Source organism: Leptonychotes weddellii, chromosome 1 (assembly GCF_054177405.1).
Source record: "Leptonychotes weddellii isolate Sample4059 chromosome 1, ASM5417740v2, whole genome shotgun sequence".
Taxonomy (NCBI): domain Eukaryota; kingdom Metazoa; phylum Chordata; class Mammalia; order Carnivora; family Phocidae; genus Leptonychotes; species Leptonychotes weddellii.
This window is the reverse complement of record NC_138369.1, coordinates 51,120,612-51,141,581: the sequence shown is the minus strand read 5'-3', so window position 1 is coordinate 51,141,581 and position 20,970 is coordinate 51,120,612. Positions and strand designations below refer to the sequence as shown.

General features: G+C 47.8%; 1 protein-coding gene and 1 long non-coding RNA gene across 2 annotated transcripts in view; one reads left to right on the top strand and one right to left on the bottom strand.

The window, feature by feature from the left end:
* The first annotated feature begins 119 nt into the window (after positions 1–119).
* Positions 120–20,938, top strand: LOC145722087 (uncharacterized). The gene is made up of 3 exons (XR_014146112.1): positions 120–1,013; positions 11,464–11,591; positions 18,958–20,938. It is a non-coding gene; the product is annotated as an uncharacterized LOC145722087 (long non-coding RNA).
* The window catches only part of UROC1 (urocanate hydratase 1), a 44,649-nt gene continuing 35,459 nt past the window's right edge, over positions 11,781–20,970 (bottom strand). Inside the window, 2 exon segments of the mRNA XM_081823181.1 lie at positions 11,781–14,451; positions 15,560–15,659. Of these exon segments, the coding sequence (XP_081679307.1) occupies positions 14,311–14,451; positions 15,560–15,659 (241 nt within the window). The 3' untranslated portion in view covers positions 11,781–14,310.

The following is a 20,970-nucleotide window of genomic DNA, read 5'->3' as shown; positions in this document are numbered from 1 at the left end:
CCCCGCCCAGCCGTGCGCGACGCCGTGCGGCCGCCGCGACGGGTCGACGCCAAACCCCGGCGCGGAGCAAGACCGGACTCCGGCCCGGAGCTGCGCGTGCGCGTGAGCCGAGGGGCGCCGCGCGAGGCTTGCCGGGCTGGGGATGGTCGGCGCCGCCCAGGCGCGGCCCCGCGGGCCCTGCCTGCCGCCGAGCCTGGGGACTTCGGCCGACCCCGACCTCGCCAGCTGCGGTCTGACTCCCTGCATGGGGAACGACGCTCGCCTGACTTAACAATCGTATCTTTCATCTGGGTAGTAGATTAGTAATAGCAGCCAGCTATCTTCACACTCACAAATGTGAGGAAACTGAGGCACAGATAGCTTGAGTCCCTTGCCCGAGGTCACATAGCTGGGAACTGGGAGAGTCAGGGTTCGGGCAGCAGGCTGGACTCACTGAACTGCGAACAGCCCAGCTGCCGCTGGCCTTTGGCTCATAGACCTTGCGCGAAGTGCCCCCAGATCCTTCCCCGCCACCCAGCCCCTCCACCGGGACCCCTGCCTACGCTCTTCCAATTGCATTTCCTACTAAACTTTGTACTGTCCCACACCGCCTCAGCCTTTACTCATTGTTGCCTGAACTCCTCCACCCCACCCCCTCAACCCGGATTCAGTCTGGAGTCCCTCCACTTGGCTCCACGTCCCTGCCCTACGGACCCAAACCCCTCCTTCACGCCTAGTTTCTTAGGAAAATAACACCGCAGCTGATCCGCAGCCTCCACCACGCCCAACCCCCAATCTAGTCTCAATAGAGCCGACTTTTGTGATCTTCCCAAAGTGCAAATCAGCTGTGCCCCAGTCACTCCATTGCTCTTATTTCCTAGCTGGTCTCCCCCGCATTTCTCACCACTTCACCCCTTACTCTACAATCCCAGGGCTCCCCTATCTCTTTCCATTTCCTCCAGCAAGCCGAACTAGTGCTGCTAGACTGCACAGCTGGTCTCTGATTCCTCTGGGAAGACTGGCCTTCTGATCAGGTACACCCTCACCCAGCCCCTTATTCTCCACCCCACCCTCCGATTTGTTACCTCGTATAGTTCTCAATTGCTGTTGTTTTATTGGCCCCTTTCCTGGATAATTCATTGTCTGTGTACCCCTCTAGAATGTACACTCATTTAGGACAGGAATTGTGTCGGTCTCATTCACAGCTGTATGCTCAGAAGCTAGTAGTGGAGACTCTCAGTAAATATTTATTGATGAATGCTTTATTATTAACAGTTCTTTAAAAATAAGATACATAGTATTGAAAAGAATAGGAAACATATATATATGAAATATGAATTTATGCCCCAAATATATTGGTCCCAGGAAAGAATAATCTTTTCAACAAATGGTCTGGGACAACTGGATATCCACACATGAAAGAATGAATTTGGACCCCTACTTCCCACCAGACACAAAAAGTAACTCAAAATGGATCAAGGACCTAAATGTAAGAAGGAAAACTCTTAAACTATTAGGAGAAAACAGTATATCTGTGTGACCTAGGATTAGGGGATGGTTTCCTAGATATGAAACTAAAAGCACAAGCAGTGAAACAAATTGGGCTTTGCCAAAACTGAAAACTCTCTTAGGTCAAAGAACACCAAAAGGAAAATGAAAAGACAACCCACAGAATGGGAGAAATATTTGCAAATCCTATATCTGCTAAGCAACTACTACCTAGAATATATTTTTAAAAACCCATGACTCAACAGCAAAAACACAAGCCAATTTAAAAACAAAGGACTTGAATAAACATCTCCCCAGAGATGTACAGATGGCCAATAAGCACATGAGGAGATGTTCAACATCATTACTCATTAGGGAAATGCAAATCAAAACCACAAGGAGATAACATTCCTTATCCACTAATATTAGCAATAATTTTTTAAAATGAAAAAGGAGTGTGAGGATGAAGGAAAAACTATAACCCTCATTTATGCTGGGAATGTAAAACGGTGAGGCCAGTGTGCAAGAAAGTTTGGCAGTTCCTCAAAAAGTTAAATATAGAATTTCCATATGACCCAGCAATTCCACTCTTAGGCATATACCCAAGAGAAATGAAAACACATTCACACAAAAACTTGTCATCATAGCAAAATCAATGCAGAACATTGTTTCGAAGAATCCCACTTGTATAAGGAGGGAAAACTATACCTATGTTCACATGCTTGCACATCCTTTTTATTATGTAGCATTATTCATTATTCATAATGCTACATAATAAAAAGTGGAAACAACCAAGTATCTATCAATAGACAAATGGGTAGACAAAATGCAGCATATCCACCCAGTGGAATATTATTGGGCCATAAAATGGAATGAAGTACTGATAAAGGGTACAACATGAGTGAAACTTGAAAACATGCAAGGGGGAAAAAGCCAGACACAAGACACCACATACTATAGGATTCCACTCATATGTCCAAAAAAGGTAAATCCATAGAGCCAGAGAGTAGATTAGTGGTTGCCAGGGGATAGAAGAGGAGGGCAAATTGGAAATAACTGCTAAGAGCTACAGTGTTTCTTTTGGGAGTGATGGAAATGCCCTGGAATTAGACAGTGGTGATGGGTACACAACACAGTTGAATATACTAAAAACCACTGACTTGTACACTTTAAAATAGTGACTTTCATGTTCTGATTGGCTCTGCTAAAAATATATTATTGGGAAAAATCAATGCAGAACATTGTTTAGAAGGATCCCATTTGTATAAGGAGGGAAAATTATACCTATATTCACATGCTTGCACATCCTTAGAAAGTTTCTAGAAAGATACACAAGATACTGCTAGTACTTGTGACTGCTTCTAAAGTGAGGTGGGAAAGGGCACCTTCACTAAATACTTCTCTCCTATTGGCACTATTTGCTTTTGTTTTAGATCATTAGTGGGATTATTTTTTGTTTTTTTATTTTAATTCCAGTGTAATTAACATACAGTGTTATATTAGTTTCCAGTGCACAACATAGTGAGTGATTCAACAATTCTATACATTACTCAGTGCTCATCACAGTACGTGTACTCTTAATCCCCTTCACTATTTCACCTATTCTCCCCCTCCCAGCTCCCCTCTGGTAACCAACAATTTGTTCTCTGTATTTAAGAGTCTAGTTTCTTGTTCATCTTTTTTTCTTTGTCCATTTGTTTCTTAAATTCCACATATGAGTGACATCAGATGGTATTTGTCTTTCTCTGACTTATTTCACTTAGCATTATACTCTCTAGTTCCATCCAGATCATTGCAAATGGCAAGATTTCATTCTTTTTTATGGCTGAGTAATATTTCATTGTATACATACACCACATCTTCTTTATCCATTCATCTGTCGATGGACACTTGGACTGTTTCCTTATCTTGGCCATTGTAAATAATACTGCTATAAACATAGGGGTGTGTGTATTCCTTTAGATTAGTGTTGTCATGTTCTTTGGGTAAATACCTAGTAGTGCAATTGCTGGGTTATAGGGTAGCTCTATTTTTAACTTTTTGAGGAACCTCCATACTGTTTTCCAGAGTGGCTGCCCCAGCTTGCATTCCAGCAATAGTGCAGAAGGGGTCCCCTTTCTCCGCATCTTTGCCAATGACCTGTTGTTTCCTGTGTTGTTGATTATAGCCATTCTGACAAGTGTGATGTGATATCTCATTATAGTTTTGATTTGCATTTCCCTGACAATGAGTAGTGGTGAGTATTTATTTATGTCTCTGTTAGCCATCTGTACGTCTTCTTTGAAGAAACGTCTGTTCACGTCTTCTGCCCAACTTTTATTGGATTATTTGGTTTTTGGGTGTTGAGTTGTATAAGTTCTTTATATATTGTGTCTACGAACCCTTTATCAGATATGTCATTTGCAAATATCTTCTCCCATTCAATAGGTTGCCTTTTAGTTTTTTTGATTGTTTCCTTGGCTGTGTAGAAGCTTTTTATTTTGATGTAGTCCCAATAGATTAATTTTGCTTTTGTTCCCCTTGCCTCAGGAGACATATCTAGAAAAATGTTGCTATAGTCAATGTCAGAGAAATTATTGTCTGTGCTCTCTTTGAGGATTTTTATGGTTTCAGTCTCACATTTAGATCTTTAATCCATTTGAATTTGTTTTTGTGTGTGGTGTAAGAAAGTGGTCCAGTTTCATTCTTCTGCATGTAGCTGTCCAGTTTTCCCAACACCATTTGTTGAAGAGACTGTCTTTTTCCCATTGGATATTCCTGCCTCCTTTGTCAAAGTTAATTGACCATATAATCATAGGTTTATTTCTGGGCTCTCTATTCTGTTCCATTCATTGATCTATGTGTCTATTTTTGTGCTAGTACCATACTGTTTTGATGACTACAGCTTTGTAGTCTATCTTGAAATTTAGGATTGTGATACCTCCAGTTTTGTTCTTCTTTTTCAATATTGCTTTGGCTATTTGAGGTTTTTTTGTGGTTCCATACAAATTATGTTTGTCCTCCCAATCCCTGAGCATGGAATGTTTTTCCATTTCTCTGTGTCATCTTCAATTTCTTTCATCAATGTTTATAGTTTTCAGAGTACAGGTCTTTCACCTCCTTGGTTAAGTTTATTCCCAGGTATTTTATTATTGTTGGTGCAATTATAAATGGGATTGTTGGCTTAATTTGTCTTTCAGCTAGTTCATTATTAGTGTACAGCAACGCAATGAATTTCTACATATTGAGTTTGTATCCTGCGACTTCACTGAATTCATTTATCAGTTCTAATAGTTTTTCTAGAAGTTTTTTGGGGTTTTCTATACATAATATCCTTTCATCTGCAAACAGTGACAGTTTTACTTCTTCCTTACCAATTTGGATACCTTTTATTTCTTTTTATTGTTTGATTGCTATGGCCAGAATTCCCAGTACTATGTTGAATACAAGTGGTGAGAGTGGACATCCTGGTCTTGTTCCTGACCTTAGGGGAAAAGCTCTTTGTTTTTCCCCATTGAGTATGATGTTTTTCATATAAGGCCTTTATTATGTTGAGGTATGTTCCTCTAGAGAGAAGGTTAAAGGTTTTTATCATGGATGGACATTGTACTTTGTCAAGTACTTTTTCTGCATCTATTGAAATGATCACATGGTTTTTATCCTTTCTCTTATTCATGTGATGTATCATATTGATTGCTTTGCAAATACTGAATTACCCTTGCATCTCAAGAATAAATCCTACTTGATTGTGGTGAATAATAGTTTTAGTGTATTGTTGGATTCAATTTGCTAATATTTTCTTGAGGATTTTTCTATTTTCATCAGAGATATTGGTAACTACAGAGTTCTCAAGATCATGAGTGTTTTTAAAGTAATTTTTATAATTAAATAATTTTTTCCACTATGGCAAATAGTATGGTGGTTCTTCAAAAACTGAACATAGAATTACCATATGAACCAACAATTCCACTTCTGGGTAGATACTGAAAAGAATTGAAAGCAGGGACTCAGTCAGATATTCACAAAGCCATATACCCAGCAGCATTATTCACAGTAGCCAGAAGGTGGAAGCAATCCAGGTGCCCATAGATGGGTAAATAGCTAAACAAAATGTGGTTTATGTATGCAACGGGACATCATTCAGTCCTCAAAAGGAAGGAAATTTTGACGCATGTGACAACATGGATGAAACTTGAGGACATTGTGCTACATGAAATAAGCCAGTCACAAAAAGGATAAACCCAGTACGATTCTATTTACATGAGGTCCCTAGTGTTGTCAAATTCATAGAGACAGAAAGTAGGATGGTGGTCACAGGGGCTGGGGTGGAGGGAGGGTGAGTCAGGGCTTAACGGATATGGAGTTTCAATCTGGGAAGATGAAAAAGTTCTGGAGACGGATGGTGGGAATGGGTGCACAATGGTGTGAGTGTACTTCATGCTGCTGGACTGCACTCTTAGAAATGGTTAAAGTGGTAAATATTATGTTATGCATATTTTACCACAATAAAAGAAAATTAAAAAAAATTTTTTTTTAAAGATTTTATTTATTTATTTGACAGAGAGAGACATAGCGAGAGAGGGAACACAAGCAGGGGGAGAAGGAGGGGAGAAGCAGGCTTCCCCGTGGAGCAGGGAGCCCGATGTGGGGCTCGATCCCAGGACCCTGGGATCACGACCTGAGCCGAAGGCAGACGCTTAATGACTGAGCCACCCAGGTGCCCTGAAAATTTTAAAATTTTTAATGAAAAACATTTGGTGGGAATATGGGTGAGTTTCATCTTTTGGATTTTTCAGGTTTTAAAAGATACTTTCAGGGGTGCCTGGGTGCCTCACTGGGCTAAGCATCTGCCTTCTGCTCAGGTCATGATCTCAGGTTCCTCGGATGGACCCCTGGATTGGGCTCCCTGCTCAGCAGGGAGTCTGCTTCTCCCTCTCCCTCTGGCCTCCCCCCCCCTCCACTCCAGCTTACTCTCTCTCTCTTCCAAAAAAATAAAATCTTTTAAAAAAAGATACTTCTGGTATCTTTCATAACACTTTAAAATGGGTGAAATCAACTTTATTGAACATTTGGCAAGGACTCATCTCACTCTTCCTACTGCCTGAGGTTCTCCATCACTGCAAGTAATAGGGCTTATAGTGAGGAGCAGATCTCATGTGCTGGGCTTGAATAGTTGTTCAGTGGTGTCTCAGTCAGAGAGGATCTCTCCAAGCATGTGTGTGTCAGGAGTGGTTTGGGGCAGCCAGGGAGAAGACACAAGGTGCTTGTCATACTTGTTTGCATCTGGGGAGAAATCCCACCAGCCCAGATGTTGCTGGGTGCCCAGTACTATAGCTGGGGGAAAAAGGGTGCAAGAATACCTGACTCCAGGGGTCCCAAACAGACCAGGTTGGGCCACTCACCGCTGACAAAGTCCAAAGGCACAGTAACGAGCAGTGGTGAAACAAAGGAATTATTTACTGAGGCCACCACCGGGAAGACCGTGGACTAGTGTCTCATAGACTGTCTCCAAAGTTCCGAAAATAGACCCAGTTGATATAAGGAAAATGTGGGGCAAAGGTTGATGGGTACATGCAGGTGGGCCGTGAAGGTTTTATCCTGGGCATGGTCTTGCTGGCTCAGGGCAGTCCTTATTGCTTCAGGGGGTAGTTTCATTCCCATTAGGGGTTGCTTGGCCGCAAGGGTCTTTTGCCTGAATTAAGAAACAAAATGAAAAGAAGAATTTAATCAATTAGAAAGTACTGACTGAGGTCAAAATGGAGGGAGCTGAAGTCCGCTTTGAGCACTCTGATGGCATCCCTGTGGCCTTTGAATTGCCACTGTCCATGTGCAGGGTATCGCAAGTTCTGGAAGGAGTAGGGACGGGCTGCGGTTGGGAGTTCCAATGTGTGTGTTCTTTCCAACACCACTGAGACAGGGAAACTAAAGGGACCCAATGAAAAACTGCTTTTTTCTCCTTTTCTTGCTTCTATTCTTGCTGGGACCTATATGCCTGCCTTACACACACCTCATCGAACAGATAATGTGTGTCCTCCTTGTAAAGGTCAAGGAGTTAATGATCTCTTTGGAGGCTTCCAGCACAACAGGTAGCATCTAAGGAGTGGCAGGTGGTGTCATTATGAATGTTTTCCAAGACCACTGACTCACCAAGACCCCTGGCTCCAGGGCAGAAGTGACTTACGGAGGACACCTAAACACTTGTCTTTGTTCCTGGATGCCTGAGAAGACACGTGTGCTGAACCACAACCCTTAATAAAAACCCCAGACCCTAAGCAAAGATGAGACTCACTCTTTTTTCCTTTCCGAGTCTTCTAGATGCTCTGTCTGTATGCGCTCTCTTGATGTCTGCGATAAACTCTGCTCTCACTTCCTCTCCGCGCATTTGATTTCTATCCAGCATAAAGCCAAGGATCGTCTTGGCTGGTCCTGTAGGAAGCCCTCTGGGTCCTCGGACCTCGCCAGCCTCCATCACCACTAACCAATTAACCCAATTCTGACACTATGTACCTGGAGATTGCCTAGGTAATGGGCTCAGTCCTACAAGACAGCCCCCCGCCCCCCACACACATCAATTTCAAGTCAGCTGTGCTTCTGATTGACCAGCAGTAGATTGGAGGTTCCCATGACCCCCTCCTTGGGTTTGATTCATGTGCTAGAGTGGCTCACAGAACTCAGAGGAACTTTTTTTTTTAAAGATTTTATTTATCTATTTGAGTGAAAGAGAGAATGAGAGAGAAAGTGAGCACGAGCCAGGGAGGAGCAGAGGCAGAGGGAGAAGCAGACTCCCCACTGAGCAGGGAGCCCGCTGCAGGGTTCAATCCCAGGACCCTGGGATCATGACCTGAGCTGAAGGCAGACATAACCAACTGAGCCACCCAGGCACCCCTCAGAGGGACATTTTACTTACCAGCTTACCAGTTTATTATAAAAGGAGATAACTCAGGAACAGCCAGATAGAAGAGACACATAGGACAAGGTATGGGGAAGGGGCACAGGGCTTCCATGCCCTCTCAACATGCCATTCTCCCCAAATCTCCATGTGTTCCCCAACACGGAAGCTCTCCTAGCCCTGTCCTTTTGGGTTTCTTTGGCGGCTTCAATATTTTTTTTTAAAAAAGATTTTATTTATTTATTTGACAGAGACAGAGATAGTGAGAGCAGGAACACAAGCAGGGGGAGTGAGAGAGGGAGAAGCAGGCTTCCCCTCGAGGAGGGAGCCCGATGTGGGACTCAATCCCAGGACCCTGGGATCATGACCTGAGCCGAAGGCAGATGCTCAATGACTGAGCCACCCAGGCGCCCCGCGGCTTCAATATTCAGGCATAACTGATCAAACCATTGGCCACTGATGATTCAACCTCTAGCTCCTCTCCCCTTTCCAGAGAACATGGGGTAGCACTCAAAGTTCCAACCCTCTCATTACTCCTTGGTTCCCCTTGCAACCAGCCATCATCCTTAGGTGTTCTCCAAAAGTCACCTCATTAACATAAACTCAGGTGTACTTGAAAGAAGTTTGTTATGAATATCAGAACACCTTTTTTAAAATGATTTTATTTATTTGAGAGAGAGAGAGGGAGAGAGAATGAGCAGGGGGAAGGACAGGGAGAAGCAGACTCCCCACTGAGCAGGGAGCCCAGTGTGGGGCTTGATCCGAGGACTCTGATCATGATCTGAGCTGAGGGCAGATACTTAAACCGACTGAGCCACCCAGGCGCCCAGAATATCAAAACACCTTGATCACTCTTACCAGTTAGGAAATTCCAAGGGTTTTAAAAGGAGCTCTGTGCCAGAAATGGGAATGAAGACCAAATATATATATTTTTATTATAAATCAAAATATCACAGAGTGAAAGGAAACTTCTCCATCAGGGATTTCTGTGATGTTAATTTTACCCATCAATTTCAGTGGGCCATTTTAAACATTGTTTCTGGGTATGTCCCTGTGGGTGATTCCAGACAGGATTAGCATTTAAATGGGTGGCTCTTCTGCAAGTAGGTAGGCGTCTGCAATCTGTTGAGGTCTCAGTCTGTTGGGGTCTGAACGGAACAAAAGGCAGAGGAAGAGGAATTCCCTGTTTAATATCCCACTGAGCTGGGACACCTCATTTCATCTTGTCCTGCTCTTAGACGGGGATTTACACCATCTCTTCCCTGGTTCTCAGGCCTTCGGACTTGAACTGAATTATGCCCCTGGCCTTCCCAGTCCTCTAGCTTATGGTTCCATGGGACTGCCATGATATATATAGCAACAACATCTATCTATCTATATATAGACATCTACAGATATCTATATTATATATGTATATATGTCCAGATACATCTCCTACTGGTTCTGTTTATCTAGAGAATGATAACACACAGATATTTGAATCCCAGCAGAGACTACAGGTGACAGAGTGGGAAGCAGGCAGTGTAAGAAACCAGCATCTCAAGCCCAAGAAGGAACAATAGGCACACTTGGGCTCGCCACTGGAGGGCAGTAAGGACTGGTAGGTGATGTAGGAAAGATGTTAGAGTTCAAAGCCGACGGCCAAGAAAGAATTCTTGAGACATTTTTGGTGCAAAAGGTGGTTTTATTAAAGCACGGGGACAGGACCCGTGGGCAGGAAGAGCTGCACCGGGTTGATGAGGAACGGCCCATTATATACTTTCAGTTTGGGAGGGGGTTAGGGATGGCGTAGGTCTCTAAGGAATTTGGAAGCAAGGTTTCCAGGCCCTTGAGGGGGCTAGCTATTGTTGGGAAAAGGTCATTTATTACCGTGTAATAAAACCTTAGTCACAAGACCCTTCAGATGGATATCGGTGGGCCATATGCTTGGGGGATGAGTGCCAACAGGTATCTTGGGGGGGTTTAGAGGTAAAGGACGTTTCCAAAGGAATTTTTATATGTTAAAGTAGACTTACAGGATCCTGGGGGGCGGGGGACAGGGAATCAGGCTAGGATTGTCTTTTGCCCTTAGCCAAGTATTAACATTGAGGCAGCTGAGTCCCTAGAGGAATGTCTCTCTGCCTGTTTCAAGGACTTGTCAATGGGCTATAGGTAGAAAGGAAATTTAGTAATTTTTCTTCTGCCTTTGTTTCCCACATCAGTAGGGCCTGTGGCAAATTGGAAAAAACAAGCCCAGCCCCAAAGAGCCTCCAGCTGATTGCTGATGCAGAGGTGGCAAGGGCACAGTGTCACCTAATCGCTTGGCTTAAGTACACTGAAAATCTGGATATTTAAGTGACACCTCCCAACTTGTAAAAATTGGTGACAAAGTCAAACATTTTTAAAGAGGGCAAACAAAATGCAGCAGCAGGTCAAGTCTGGCCCCCTGCCCTCTTGTAGGAACCTACTCAAAAACCTGGGGCAACAGAGCTCATCACTTGGCTCAGCCCTCCTGAACTGACCGGGGCTGGCCAGCAAGGAAAGCGTCTGATTCCCAGGGAGCCCCCAGGTTCACAGAGGCCAGAGGCTACCCAGGGAGAGCTCCTGACACATTCACAACATCAAATTTTCAAGGCAACTGAAGCCGATGCCAGTCATGGCCAACTGGTTTCTATTTTAATCATTTTGATGAAAACATTTCTCAGTAGACTACACATCTCTGCTTTCTTAAAAATAAGACTAAACTGCACACAGAATCCCTTTGAAAAATATCCAGTTCCTGTGTCTGCCTGAGACACCACCGAACAAGCCATCCTGATCATCCAGTCCACGCGGCTATGGTCAGCTGTCCCCACTCCCGCTGAGCCCCATGGGGGCCCCACTCTGGATGTCGGGCATCCCTTCTCCCTGGTGGCAGCAGGCAGCAGGCTGACACGCTGTGGCCCAGGGACATAGCCTGCTTACTGGCATGGCTTGCAGTGGAGCCAAGAGGGGGTCTGAGGCCCTTGTACATGGCTAGTCGCCTGCTGAGCCATGGCCTGAAGCTGGCCATTGAACCCTGCCTGCCTGTCCTTAAGGGAAGGTGCTGGATGGGAAAAGAAGGGCAGTCCTGGTCTCAACATTGACATACTCTCTTTGTTTCTCCGTAGGAACAGGGAATATTCACACAGATACAGGCACCAGGGTGCTTTCGTGGAGACTTGTTGACGGACCATGGGAGGATTTAGCACTGAACTTGCTGCATGCAACAGAAGCCCTATAGGGATGGCTTTAACAGGTGAGGCTGGAGTGGGGCCAGCAGGGCTGGTACAGCAGCTCTGTATGCTGCCAGGAACCCGGGCACCTCTGCCTTTCCATGAGCATCCTCCATGTGCTTCTGTGGCCCTTGTGGTCACAGCAGGGTTGCTATGCTTCCAGGCCTCACACCTGAGGTCCTGGCAGGGGGAAGGGGTGAGGACAAAAAGCAATCCAGTCCACTTTTATTTAAAAAGCAACAGCTTTCCCAGAGGTCCTACCCTGTAGACTTCCACCTCGTCTCACGGCCAGAACTAGGCCAATGGTCACTCCTAATGACAAAGCAATCCTGAAAATCAACTATGGGGTAATGTACATACTACTGTCCAGAAAAATTTGGACTGTGTAAGGGAAAAGGAGGAAATGGCCACTAGGGAGGAGACAAACAGTGTTGAGTAGTTGAAGACACAGACCCCAGCTAGACTGGCCTCCTCTTTGCAGGTGTAAACGGGGAGGGGTGTCAGGTTCTCTGTGGCTCCTTAGACAACCATCCCCCAATTGCTTTCTCAATTCTGTGTGTAGGGTGGGTCATTTGTCAGTGAGCTCCAGGGGCTGAGCTAAGGCTAGGAAATAATGAGAAGGAGGTTCATGGTCAAAGGTGCCCTGCTTTGCACAGTGAGGTCATGGGGAGGGGGGAGGTCTTCTGGCCTGGACAGCCAGCAAGTGTGGTGGGGCCAGCTCGGCCTGACTCCCTGCATGGCCCTGGATGTTTACAGGGAAGGGAGCAGGTCCCAACGTCAGTAAGTGGGGTGGGAAGGGTGGAAGAAGAGGGGCAGGAAATTCATCCCTTCACTTGGCTTTTTATAACCTGGATGAGAATAAAGCAGAACCACAGTCACCCCTTGACTGAGATGCAGGTGTTACACTCTGTTATACAGCTTAGAAAACTGAGGTTCAGAGAGGCCAAGGTCCCTGAGGTCCTGGCAGGCAGGCAGGGTTAGGAGAAAGCTAAGGACTCCCGGGCCCCCACATCCACCTATTAATTTAGGAGAAATTTTTATTTTATAAAAGAAACATACCCACACATTGGGACTCCAGAAAGCAAGTTTTGGCCTCTATAATCCTTCTCCAATAAATAAATTAACATAAATTAAACAGATCAAAGTTTTATCAGAGTCTTGGCATTTCATTTCTAAAACCTAATTAATTACAAAGGAAAGGGGAAGCGTTGTCCAATCACTGCGTTGTGCATCTGAAACTACTACTGTAAGATTGTGCATCAACTAGACTTCAATTTCAAACAAAGGAAAGGGGATAGCTCATTGGTTGCTAAGGACAGGGAGGCAGTCCCCCAGGCCCCCATCTCCCAGGCCTGGTCCCACAGCAGGGTGAGGCCATGGTCTGCCTTGGATTAGAGGCAGGAGCTAGAAGTCCCCTCCCCAAAGGGGCTTGTTCTGAGGAAGGCAAAGGGTTTGGCCTGGGTCCCACTGTGTGAACCAAACAAGACAAATGTCCTCGCCGCAGCATGCTCTCCTCTGTCATCAGAGGGTACTACCACCTTTGGGGGTCTTTCTTCCCCCTCTCTCCCACCCCCACCCCACTGCTACCTTGTGTCCTCCTCCTGCCTTCGTCTCAGCTCCAGGGGCTAGGTGGTCACAGGGGGAAAGCCAATCATACCCAAAGCCTGCAGCACCCCAGAGGACGGGGGCAATAGGCAACCGGGAGTCGAGGAGGCAGGAGGGAGCCCTAAAAGTAGGGGAATCCCTAAAAAAAAGGGTGCCTACTTCAAAAGGAAGGCCTGGAAAAGCATGGCCACATTAACTCCCTTTGCCTGGGTGCTTTGCATCTGAGCCTGGGCCATGGGTCCAGCCACTACCAGGATCAGATATCTGGGGGAGGGGTGCGAAAATGCAGCCTCAGGCCCAACAGGGCTCCTGCAGGACACCTGGTTGCAAGCAGGGTTCTGGAGCGGGCCTCCCTCTAAAGGGACTGCGCTGCATTTTCTTGCACTTCATACTGGGCCAGCCATCGGGGGCACCCCTCTTCTCTCCTTTTTTCCCACAAACTACCGTTGACCCTTTAGGGCAGGACCTTGCCTGCCGCCAACCCACCAACCCATGGCCATCCTGCCCATGACACCTTACATGGCTTCTTTCCTTTCTTTCCTAATCCTTTATTACCCTGTCTTCCTCCCTGGACCCTCAAGCCCAGGGACTGGCCGTGTTCCTTTGGGCCCATGGCTGGAGGCACTGAGATACAGTAAGTATGTCATGGACAGCTAGACAGGCCAGCAGATGGAAAGATAGCTGGATGCATGGATGGAAGGCAGACAGGAGGCAGAGTGATTGATAAAAACCAGGCCAAAGGAGACTCTGCTCCCTTGGTGGAAGAAAGAATGGCAGGGGCTTTGAAGGGACTGGTTGACGCCCAGTATTCATGGCATGCACAGCCCCCAAAAGTTCCTGGAGTCTCCTTTTGGCGGGCTAGAGGATTTGGCCCTGGATGAGACTTTTGCTGCCCTCCCAGGGTTCCCAGGGGTCACGGACAAAGGGTCCCATCTCTTCTGGCTTGGGCTGGCTCGTTTGTAAACTGCGGATGGTGGTGCCATGCCCTCCAGGGCATTGAGGGCCAAGTGAGGGCTTGTGTGTGAAACTGCTAACCCAGGAGACAAAGGTGTGTAGTGACAGATGCGCGGTGACTGTGAGGGTGAGGACAGGGACCAAGGGGGGATGAGGGAACCAAGGCCGGCTCTTGGGTTCCCCTCATGGCCGCAGGGCCTGCTGGAGCATGTGCTCATCGGCCACCTCATGCGGGAGTGTCACCACCAAGCCCTTGTTGTCCTGCATCGTCTGGCAGATGATCTCGTAGGCCTTCCGGTTCCCAGACCAACAGCGCCGAGCCACCTGCGGCAGGATGGGGAGAGAGCAGGGCAGCTGTTGGTGCCAACACCAGCTTCCCAATAGGGCCTTCTGGACACACTGCCGCTGGGCTGCAAATCCCCGCCCTCGCCCACTTTGGGGCCCCTCTGTGCTGTGTGTGGGGCCAGCAGTCTTGTGTGTCTGCCCCATTCCCACCTCTAGCTCAGACCTCCCACTCTCTTGGCTGGACTATGTATTTAGCCGCGTCTCTGATCTGAAACTGGCCATCCTTCTAACCAGCCTACCCCATGTCCAAGAAAGACCTTGCATTCACGCAGGGGTACCAGGCCAGGTATCCTAGAACCATCCTCAGGGAATCCACATCCATCTCAGCTCCGCCTTAGAATCTCTCTCCAATTGGCTTCGTTCTCTCCACCTCAGTCCTCGGGGCTTCCCCGCCCTCCCTGCTGCCATGCTTGCCTCCCCCGTCCCTCCCCTCACTGCTTCGTGGCCCTCAGCATGAAGACCACCCCCTCTACTGGTTAGCACCCCTCCAGGGACCCCTCCACCCCACTCTTACGCTCACCCCCTCACCTGACATCCAGCTGTCTGGGCCCCTGCACGCAGAACCCCTCCGCTTCCCCCTCACACCTGCCAGCATGCATCCTCCCCATGACCACCTGGCCCCCTGTTTGTGCTCACCACCCCTTCTCTTGGCCTGCGATGTGGTCACGGGGCAGGAGGGCACCCCCCGCCCCTGCAGGACCACACATGCATGTGCACAGCCAGAGAGGGTGAGAGCTGCTCGGCCTGACAGAGCTGCCCCCTCTGAGAGGCTGGAAAGAAAGGAGGTCGTCAGCACTAACAGTGGGGTACTCTCACTGGGAGGGAAGGGCTGGGGGCCCCTATGGGGATCGAGGCTGGACTGGAGGGGTAGGGCCAGAGGCAGGAAGAGACAAAAGAGACTCAGAAACAGCCCCAAAAGATGCAAGGAGAGACCCAGCAACAGTGGGAGAGGAAACACCAGTAAGCAAGAGCGGTGGGACTGTTCCCTGGGGAAGAAGGGAGAAGAACACTCTCTCAGGTCTGCAGTCTGGAGAGGCAGAACCCCCATTGGAGAGAAGGCCCGTGGAAAGGCCTGGATGTGACTTACTCCGTTGGAGACATCCCAGCTGAGCATCATCTTGGCCTTCTGCTCAGCCTCCTGGGTCCCGTCCAGCACGAGGCCAAATCCTCCATTGATGACCTCACCCCTGCAAGAGGCAAAGAGGATTCTAGGCCACTCTCCAGGTTTGCCCCTGCCTGGAGCAGACAGAAGCGCACGCACATTTGGGGAACCCTTTGGAAGCACTGGCTCAAGGAGACAGTGTGGCTGGCCCCTGCGGCCTGGAGTCTGCACCCTCTCCCCAGCCTAGGGGATGCAGGAGTCACTGGGCTCTGCACTGCCCACTTGCACCTCCGTGCTTTACCCCGTGCACTCCACACCCACCTTCAAGACTCTTGACCACGTCACCTCCCACAGGTGACCTCCTTCTCTGTGGTTCTGAGTGCATCTCATAAAGGCCTGCTTCCTTGGGGGGCTCTTGTGATGCTCAATTCAACTGTCATTCTTCCTGATTTCTCTTTATGCTCTTACTTTTCTTTGCCTCTTCTTTCAGCTTGCTTTAGGTGTATTTTGAGGTCCTGATAACTTGATTTGAAGGCTGAGTTCTTTATTTTCTGTATTTCTTATTTTCTAATGACCAGATTTCTCTGAGCACTGTTTGGACTACCTCCCCTCACAGACGTGATACGTTCATGTGTTCATTCATTTCTTCAGTAGGTGTCGTGGGAATCTTAGTGAAGCATGTTAATGCTATCTGACTTTCCACATGTTTGCCCCGTGGTTCTGTGCCATCAGCTAGGAGCACCCTATCCTTCCTGGCACCCCTGGATCTCCATCCTCACCCTTAGCATCATGATCAAGGCCTGGCTGCCCTTCCTGCTATTAGCATCACTATACCCCTCATAGCCCCTTCTGTTACACACATAGGAAATGCCCTCCCTCTTGCTGGCACTTGCCAGGGCCTTACTGCCAAACACGAACCTGGCAATACAGCCTCCAACCTTTCAGTCCCCGCTTCCAGCGAATTTGCTCTTCTTCCTTCTTGCACCCAAAATGTGCACCTAGCTTCTCTAGTCTCAGATCCTTCAGGCCTTACCTGCTTCTCTGCCCCGTTTGGGCTCTACTGACAATTTCAGCCAGTTCCCACCAAGAAGGTGAGGAGCCCTCTGTTGCAGGAGCCAGCTGAGCTCCCCACTCCCAGCGTGGAAGTCAAGCACCTCTGTGAGTGGGCAACTGCCCTTGCCCTCAGCCTGTGTCCCCAAGCTGGGCAGCCCTGTGCCTGTCAGTGGGCTCCCATCATATCTCCCACCAGCCTCCGGGTGGATTCAAGGTCATCATCAGTCACCTGTCGGGGGCTGATGTTGGGTGACAGAGGGGAAAGCAGATGCCAGCCAGTGTCGCCAAGCAAGGACTTCAGCATGTCCTTTGACCAGAGAGGGCTTTTGGAGATGAGAACTTCATCTTCTGTTTTGGGAGCCTGAAGCCCAGACTGCTAGAGAGCAAAGCTGCTCAGCTCCATGTGACCTCAGCAAACCCTGCCCATTGAGGCAACCTCAGCACACTGAGCCCAGGAAGATGAGACAATAAAGGCAGCACCACGATCAGCAGAGCACGGGGGGTTGCTCACAAATGGAGTTGGGACAACTAACTGTCCCTTTGAGAAAAACAGAAAAATAGAGCTCTATGCCACATAAAGAAAAACTGGTGCCAGATGTACTAAAGAAGGAAAAATTCAAAATTATATGATAAATAAAGTTTAGGAGCATGTCTTTTCTTAACTTGGGAAGGAGGAGGAATGTCTTTTAAAGCAACGTTTAAAAAATGAAGGGCCCTTGAATCACCTGGGTGGCTTAGTCGGTTAAGCATCCGACTCTTGATACTGGCTCAGGTCATGGTCTCAGGGTTGTGAGACCCCACATCATCCATGCTGAGCAGGGAGTCTGCTTGGGATTCTGGGATTCTCTCCCATTTCCTTTTCGCTCTCCTACCCACTCTGTCCCTTTCCCCTCTCCCTGCTCACACATACGCTCTCTCTCTCTCTCTAAAATAAATAAAATCTTTAAAAAAAATGAAGAGCCAGAATAGAAAAGTTACTGGATAAAGATAAAGCTCCCTGTGAGGAGAGGAGGCCTGCACAGGGGACTCTTCCAGAAAGCCTGGCTGCAGAGAAGGTGGTTAGCTCACAGCCCCTAACAATAACTCCTTAGGGTCCTTCTTGGGGCAGAGGCTAAGCACTACCATGGCAAGGGCCTGCCCATTTCTGCCCACCCAAAGTAGGTCCTTCAATGGCCTTGGCCCCAGAACCCCAGCCCCTGCAGGCGGCAAGACTGGCGAGTGTGCATGGAGACTGAAGGTGCCCCACTCAATCCTAACCCCCCTTCCTTTCTCAGGTGGTCTTTCCAGTAAGCCTTTTACACACTCTACCTCCGCCCCAGCTTCTGCCTCCTGGAAAACCCAGCCAGCACAGATACAATACACGACATTCAAACACAAGGGATGTGCACCCAAGACATGCATCTAATGTCTAGAATGGATTAAGAACACCCAACCAATAAGAAAAATCACACAACTCAAAACAAAAACTGGAAGCAAGCAAGTCAAATCAAAACAACAAGGATTTGTCACTTCTTGCTCACCAGTCTGGCAAATCCCATGTGGTAACACCCAGGGTGCTGAGGTTATGCAAACTGGAATTTTTATATAGGGAAATGTGACCACAGCTACCAAAGTTTAAAACACCCACAGTTTTCACCTGCAGTCCCAAACCGCGTGCACTTGATAAAGGCTAACATTTATGGGAGGCGTGCCACGTCCAGGCCCTGCCCTGGCCCCCTTACAGGTAGTTCGCGGAGTAAGGTTAGCGCATGCATTCGGGCCAGGCCTCCTGCAAAAGTAGCTCGTTTTGAAACCTGGGCAAAGTTATTTCTCCACCTGGGTAGCACCTATTTCTTACAGGGGACTGTTGCAGCGATCAGATGAGCTAGCATGTCAATCTAGAAGGCCTTGTACATGTTGTACACAGTACTATGAGCATTAGCCATTCACTATTTAATGTTCATAGCAATTGCTATTATGATGCGCATTTTGTCAATGAGAAACGAAGCTCAACAAGCTTAACTTGTGCAGAGAAATCAACTTCAGAATCCATGCTCTCAATTGTGCCATGAACTATACATCAAAGATACCCCCCACTGCACTGGAGATTTACGCACACAGAGGGCAAGAACCTTGCAAGCCTTGGTACTCAGAGTGGTCCTCGGGCCTGCAGAAGCGGCATCACCTGAAAGCCAGATGTGCAACTGCTTTATAGGCTGGCAGTGAAGATTCGATAGTGAATGGCTAATGGCCACACCCTCCCTATAAGGACAGGAGACGAGACCTGTGTTTACTGAGCAGACCAACCAGCCTAAAACAGAGACTGACCACTGATCTCTCCTGCTTTGCAGCCTATGGTCCAAAGGTCCCTGTGCACACCGGGCTGTGGGTGCCCTCTCAAAACACAAGCAGACAGCAAGGACCACTGGACAGACAGCATGAGCACAGACTCCAAGCAAGCAACCAGAAAGAGGGGCTCCAAGGAGACAGAGAAGAGGAAGATGACACACAGATGATGCAGATTGTCTTGGAAATGGAAGTGCTCCAAAACAGGGAGACAGTAGATGATATAAAAACTGAAAGCAGGGGTGCCTGGGTGGCTCATATGGTTGAGCGTCTGCCTTCAGCTCAGGTCATCATCTCAGGGTCCTGGGATCGAGTCCTACATCGTCAGGCTCCCTGCTCAGCGGGGAGCCTTCTTCTCCTGCTCCCCCTGCCCTTCCCCACTGCTCCTGCTTGCGCACTCTCTCTCTCTGTCAAATAAATAAATAAACAAATAAATACTGAGAGCATATCACGAAATAGCAGAAGGAGCTTATAACTTAGAAATGGGTTTGTGTAGAACAAAGAAAAAAATTAACTGACGAGTTGAAAGTGATTTCCTCCTGGAGCAGGAATGGTTGAGGTACAGATTTTTTTCCCTGCTGATTTTGCAGTAAGCCTTTCGGGAGCATCTGATGGATTAAATTATGTGGGTGTATGCGGTCCTGTCTGCAAAGCCTCGGGGGCAGCCAGAGGGTGGGAGCAACTTGGGAATTGGCAGGGAGCATTCCCTCTCTTGGGAGCTCCCCCTGCAGGGGGTCCTGCCATGAGACCCTCATGTCATGGATGCTTTCTCAGGCCAGTTCTGCTCTGATCCCTCCTGCCCCCTGTGGCTCAGTTGGCAATGACAGGTGGATCCTGGGAGGTGACAGATCTGGGTTCAGATCCTGACTCCACCACCAGCTCATGTTACTCAACCTCATTCTCTTCACCTCCAGCACCAATTCAGCAAATCCAGTGACAAAATGCGAGGTACCCCACAACCAGGCACTCTCCGTTCTGGTTTTCTCTAGCCTGTGTATTGGAAAAAACACATACTCCCGTCACATTTTCCATTAATTAGAGCCGCCTGACTGCGCTACAGCTCGGAATTCTGGCCTCGAAGCCAGCCGATCGGAATGCTCTGGGAAGCTCCAGTGCTAAAGGACTTGGCTGTGGAGGGCAAGGCCAGGCTCAGTCTGGCCAGAACGGGCTCAGAGGTCAGTTCAGAGATGGCTGGCCAGAAAGCTGCCTTCCTCTCTGAAGCGGCAGCGCCCCCTGCTGCCCCGGAGAGCCAGGAGTCCAACTTGGCGGGACAGCCCAGACCTGAGAGCTTCCCAGGTCTGGGAAGAGGGGACAGCTGGACAGCTGCAGCTCATTAACCTCCTGGTGCCTCAGTTTCCTCATCTGTAAAATGTATTTGCTTCTACGATTAGGTGAGAGCGTAGATCCAAAGAGTTTAGTAAATGCTTGCCACACCATCCATGTACAATAAATATTAGTTGTTCATTATTCTTTGTGGATTTGATATTGTGATTTATAATAAAAGATATATATTTGGTCTTAGTCCCATTTCTGGCACAGAGCTCTTAAAATACTTGGAATTTTGTAAGCACTGAGAGCGGGTAAAGTGTCTTTTGTTATGTGAATGAGGTGACTTTTGGATCACATCTAAGGAATGGGGGCAGGGGTGCTAGTTTCCAGTGGAACCAACCATACTGCTACAGAATTGGAACTTTCAGTCCCACCTCCCAGACTTCCAGTGAGAGGAAAGGGGCTGGAGGTTGAATCTGGGGTCAATGATTTAGTCAATCATGCCTAAATAATGAAGCCTCCATTAATACCTAAAAGGACAGGTTTGGAGAGGTTCTAGGCTGGGAACCAGAACACTTCCATGTGCCACAGTGCCAGGCCCCAAACTCTGCAAGGACAGAAGCTCTTTTGTTTGGGACCTCTCCCTATGTACCTCTTCATCTGGCTATTCACTTGTACCCTTTGATATCCTTTGTAATAAACTGGTTTCCTGAGTTCTGTGAGCTGCTCGAGCGCATTAATGGAACCCA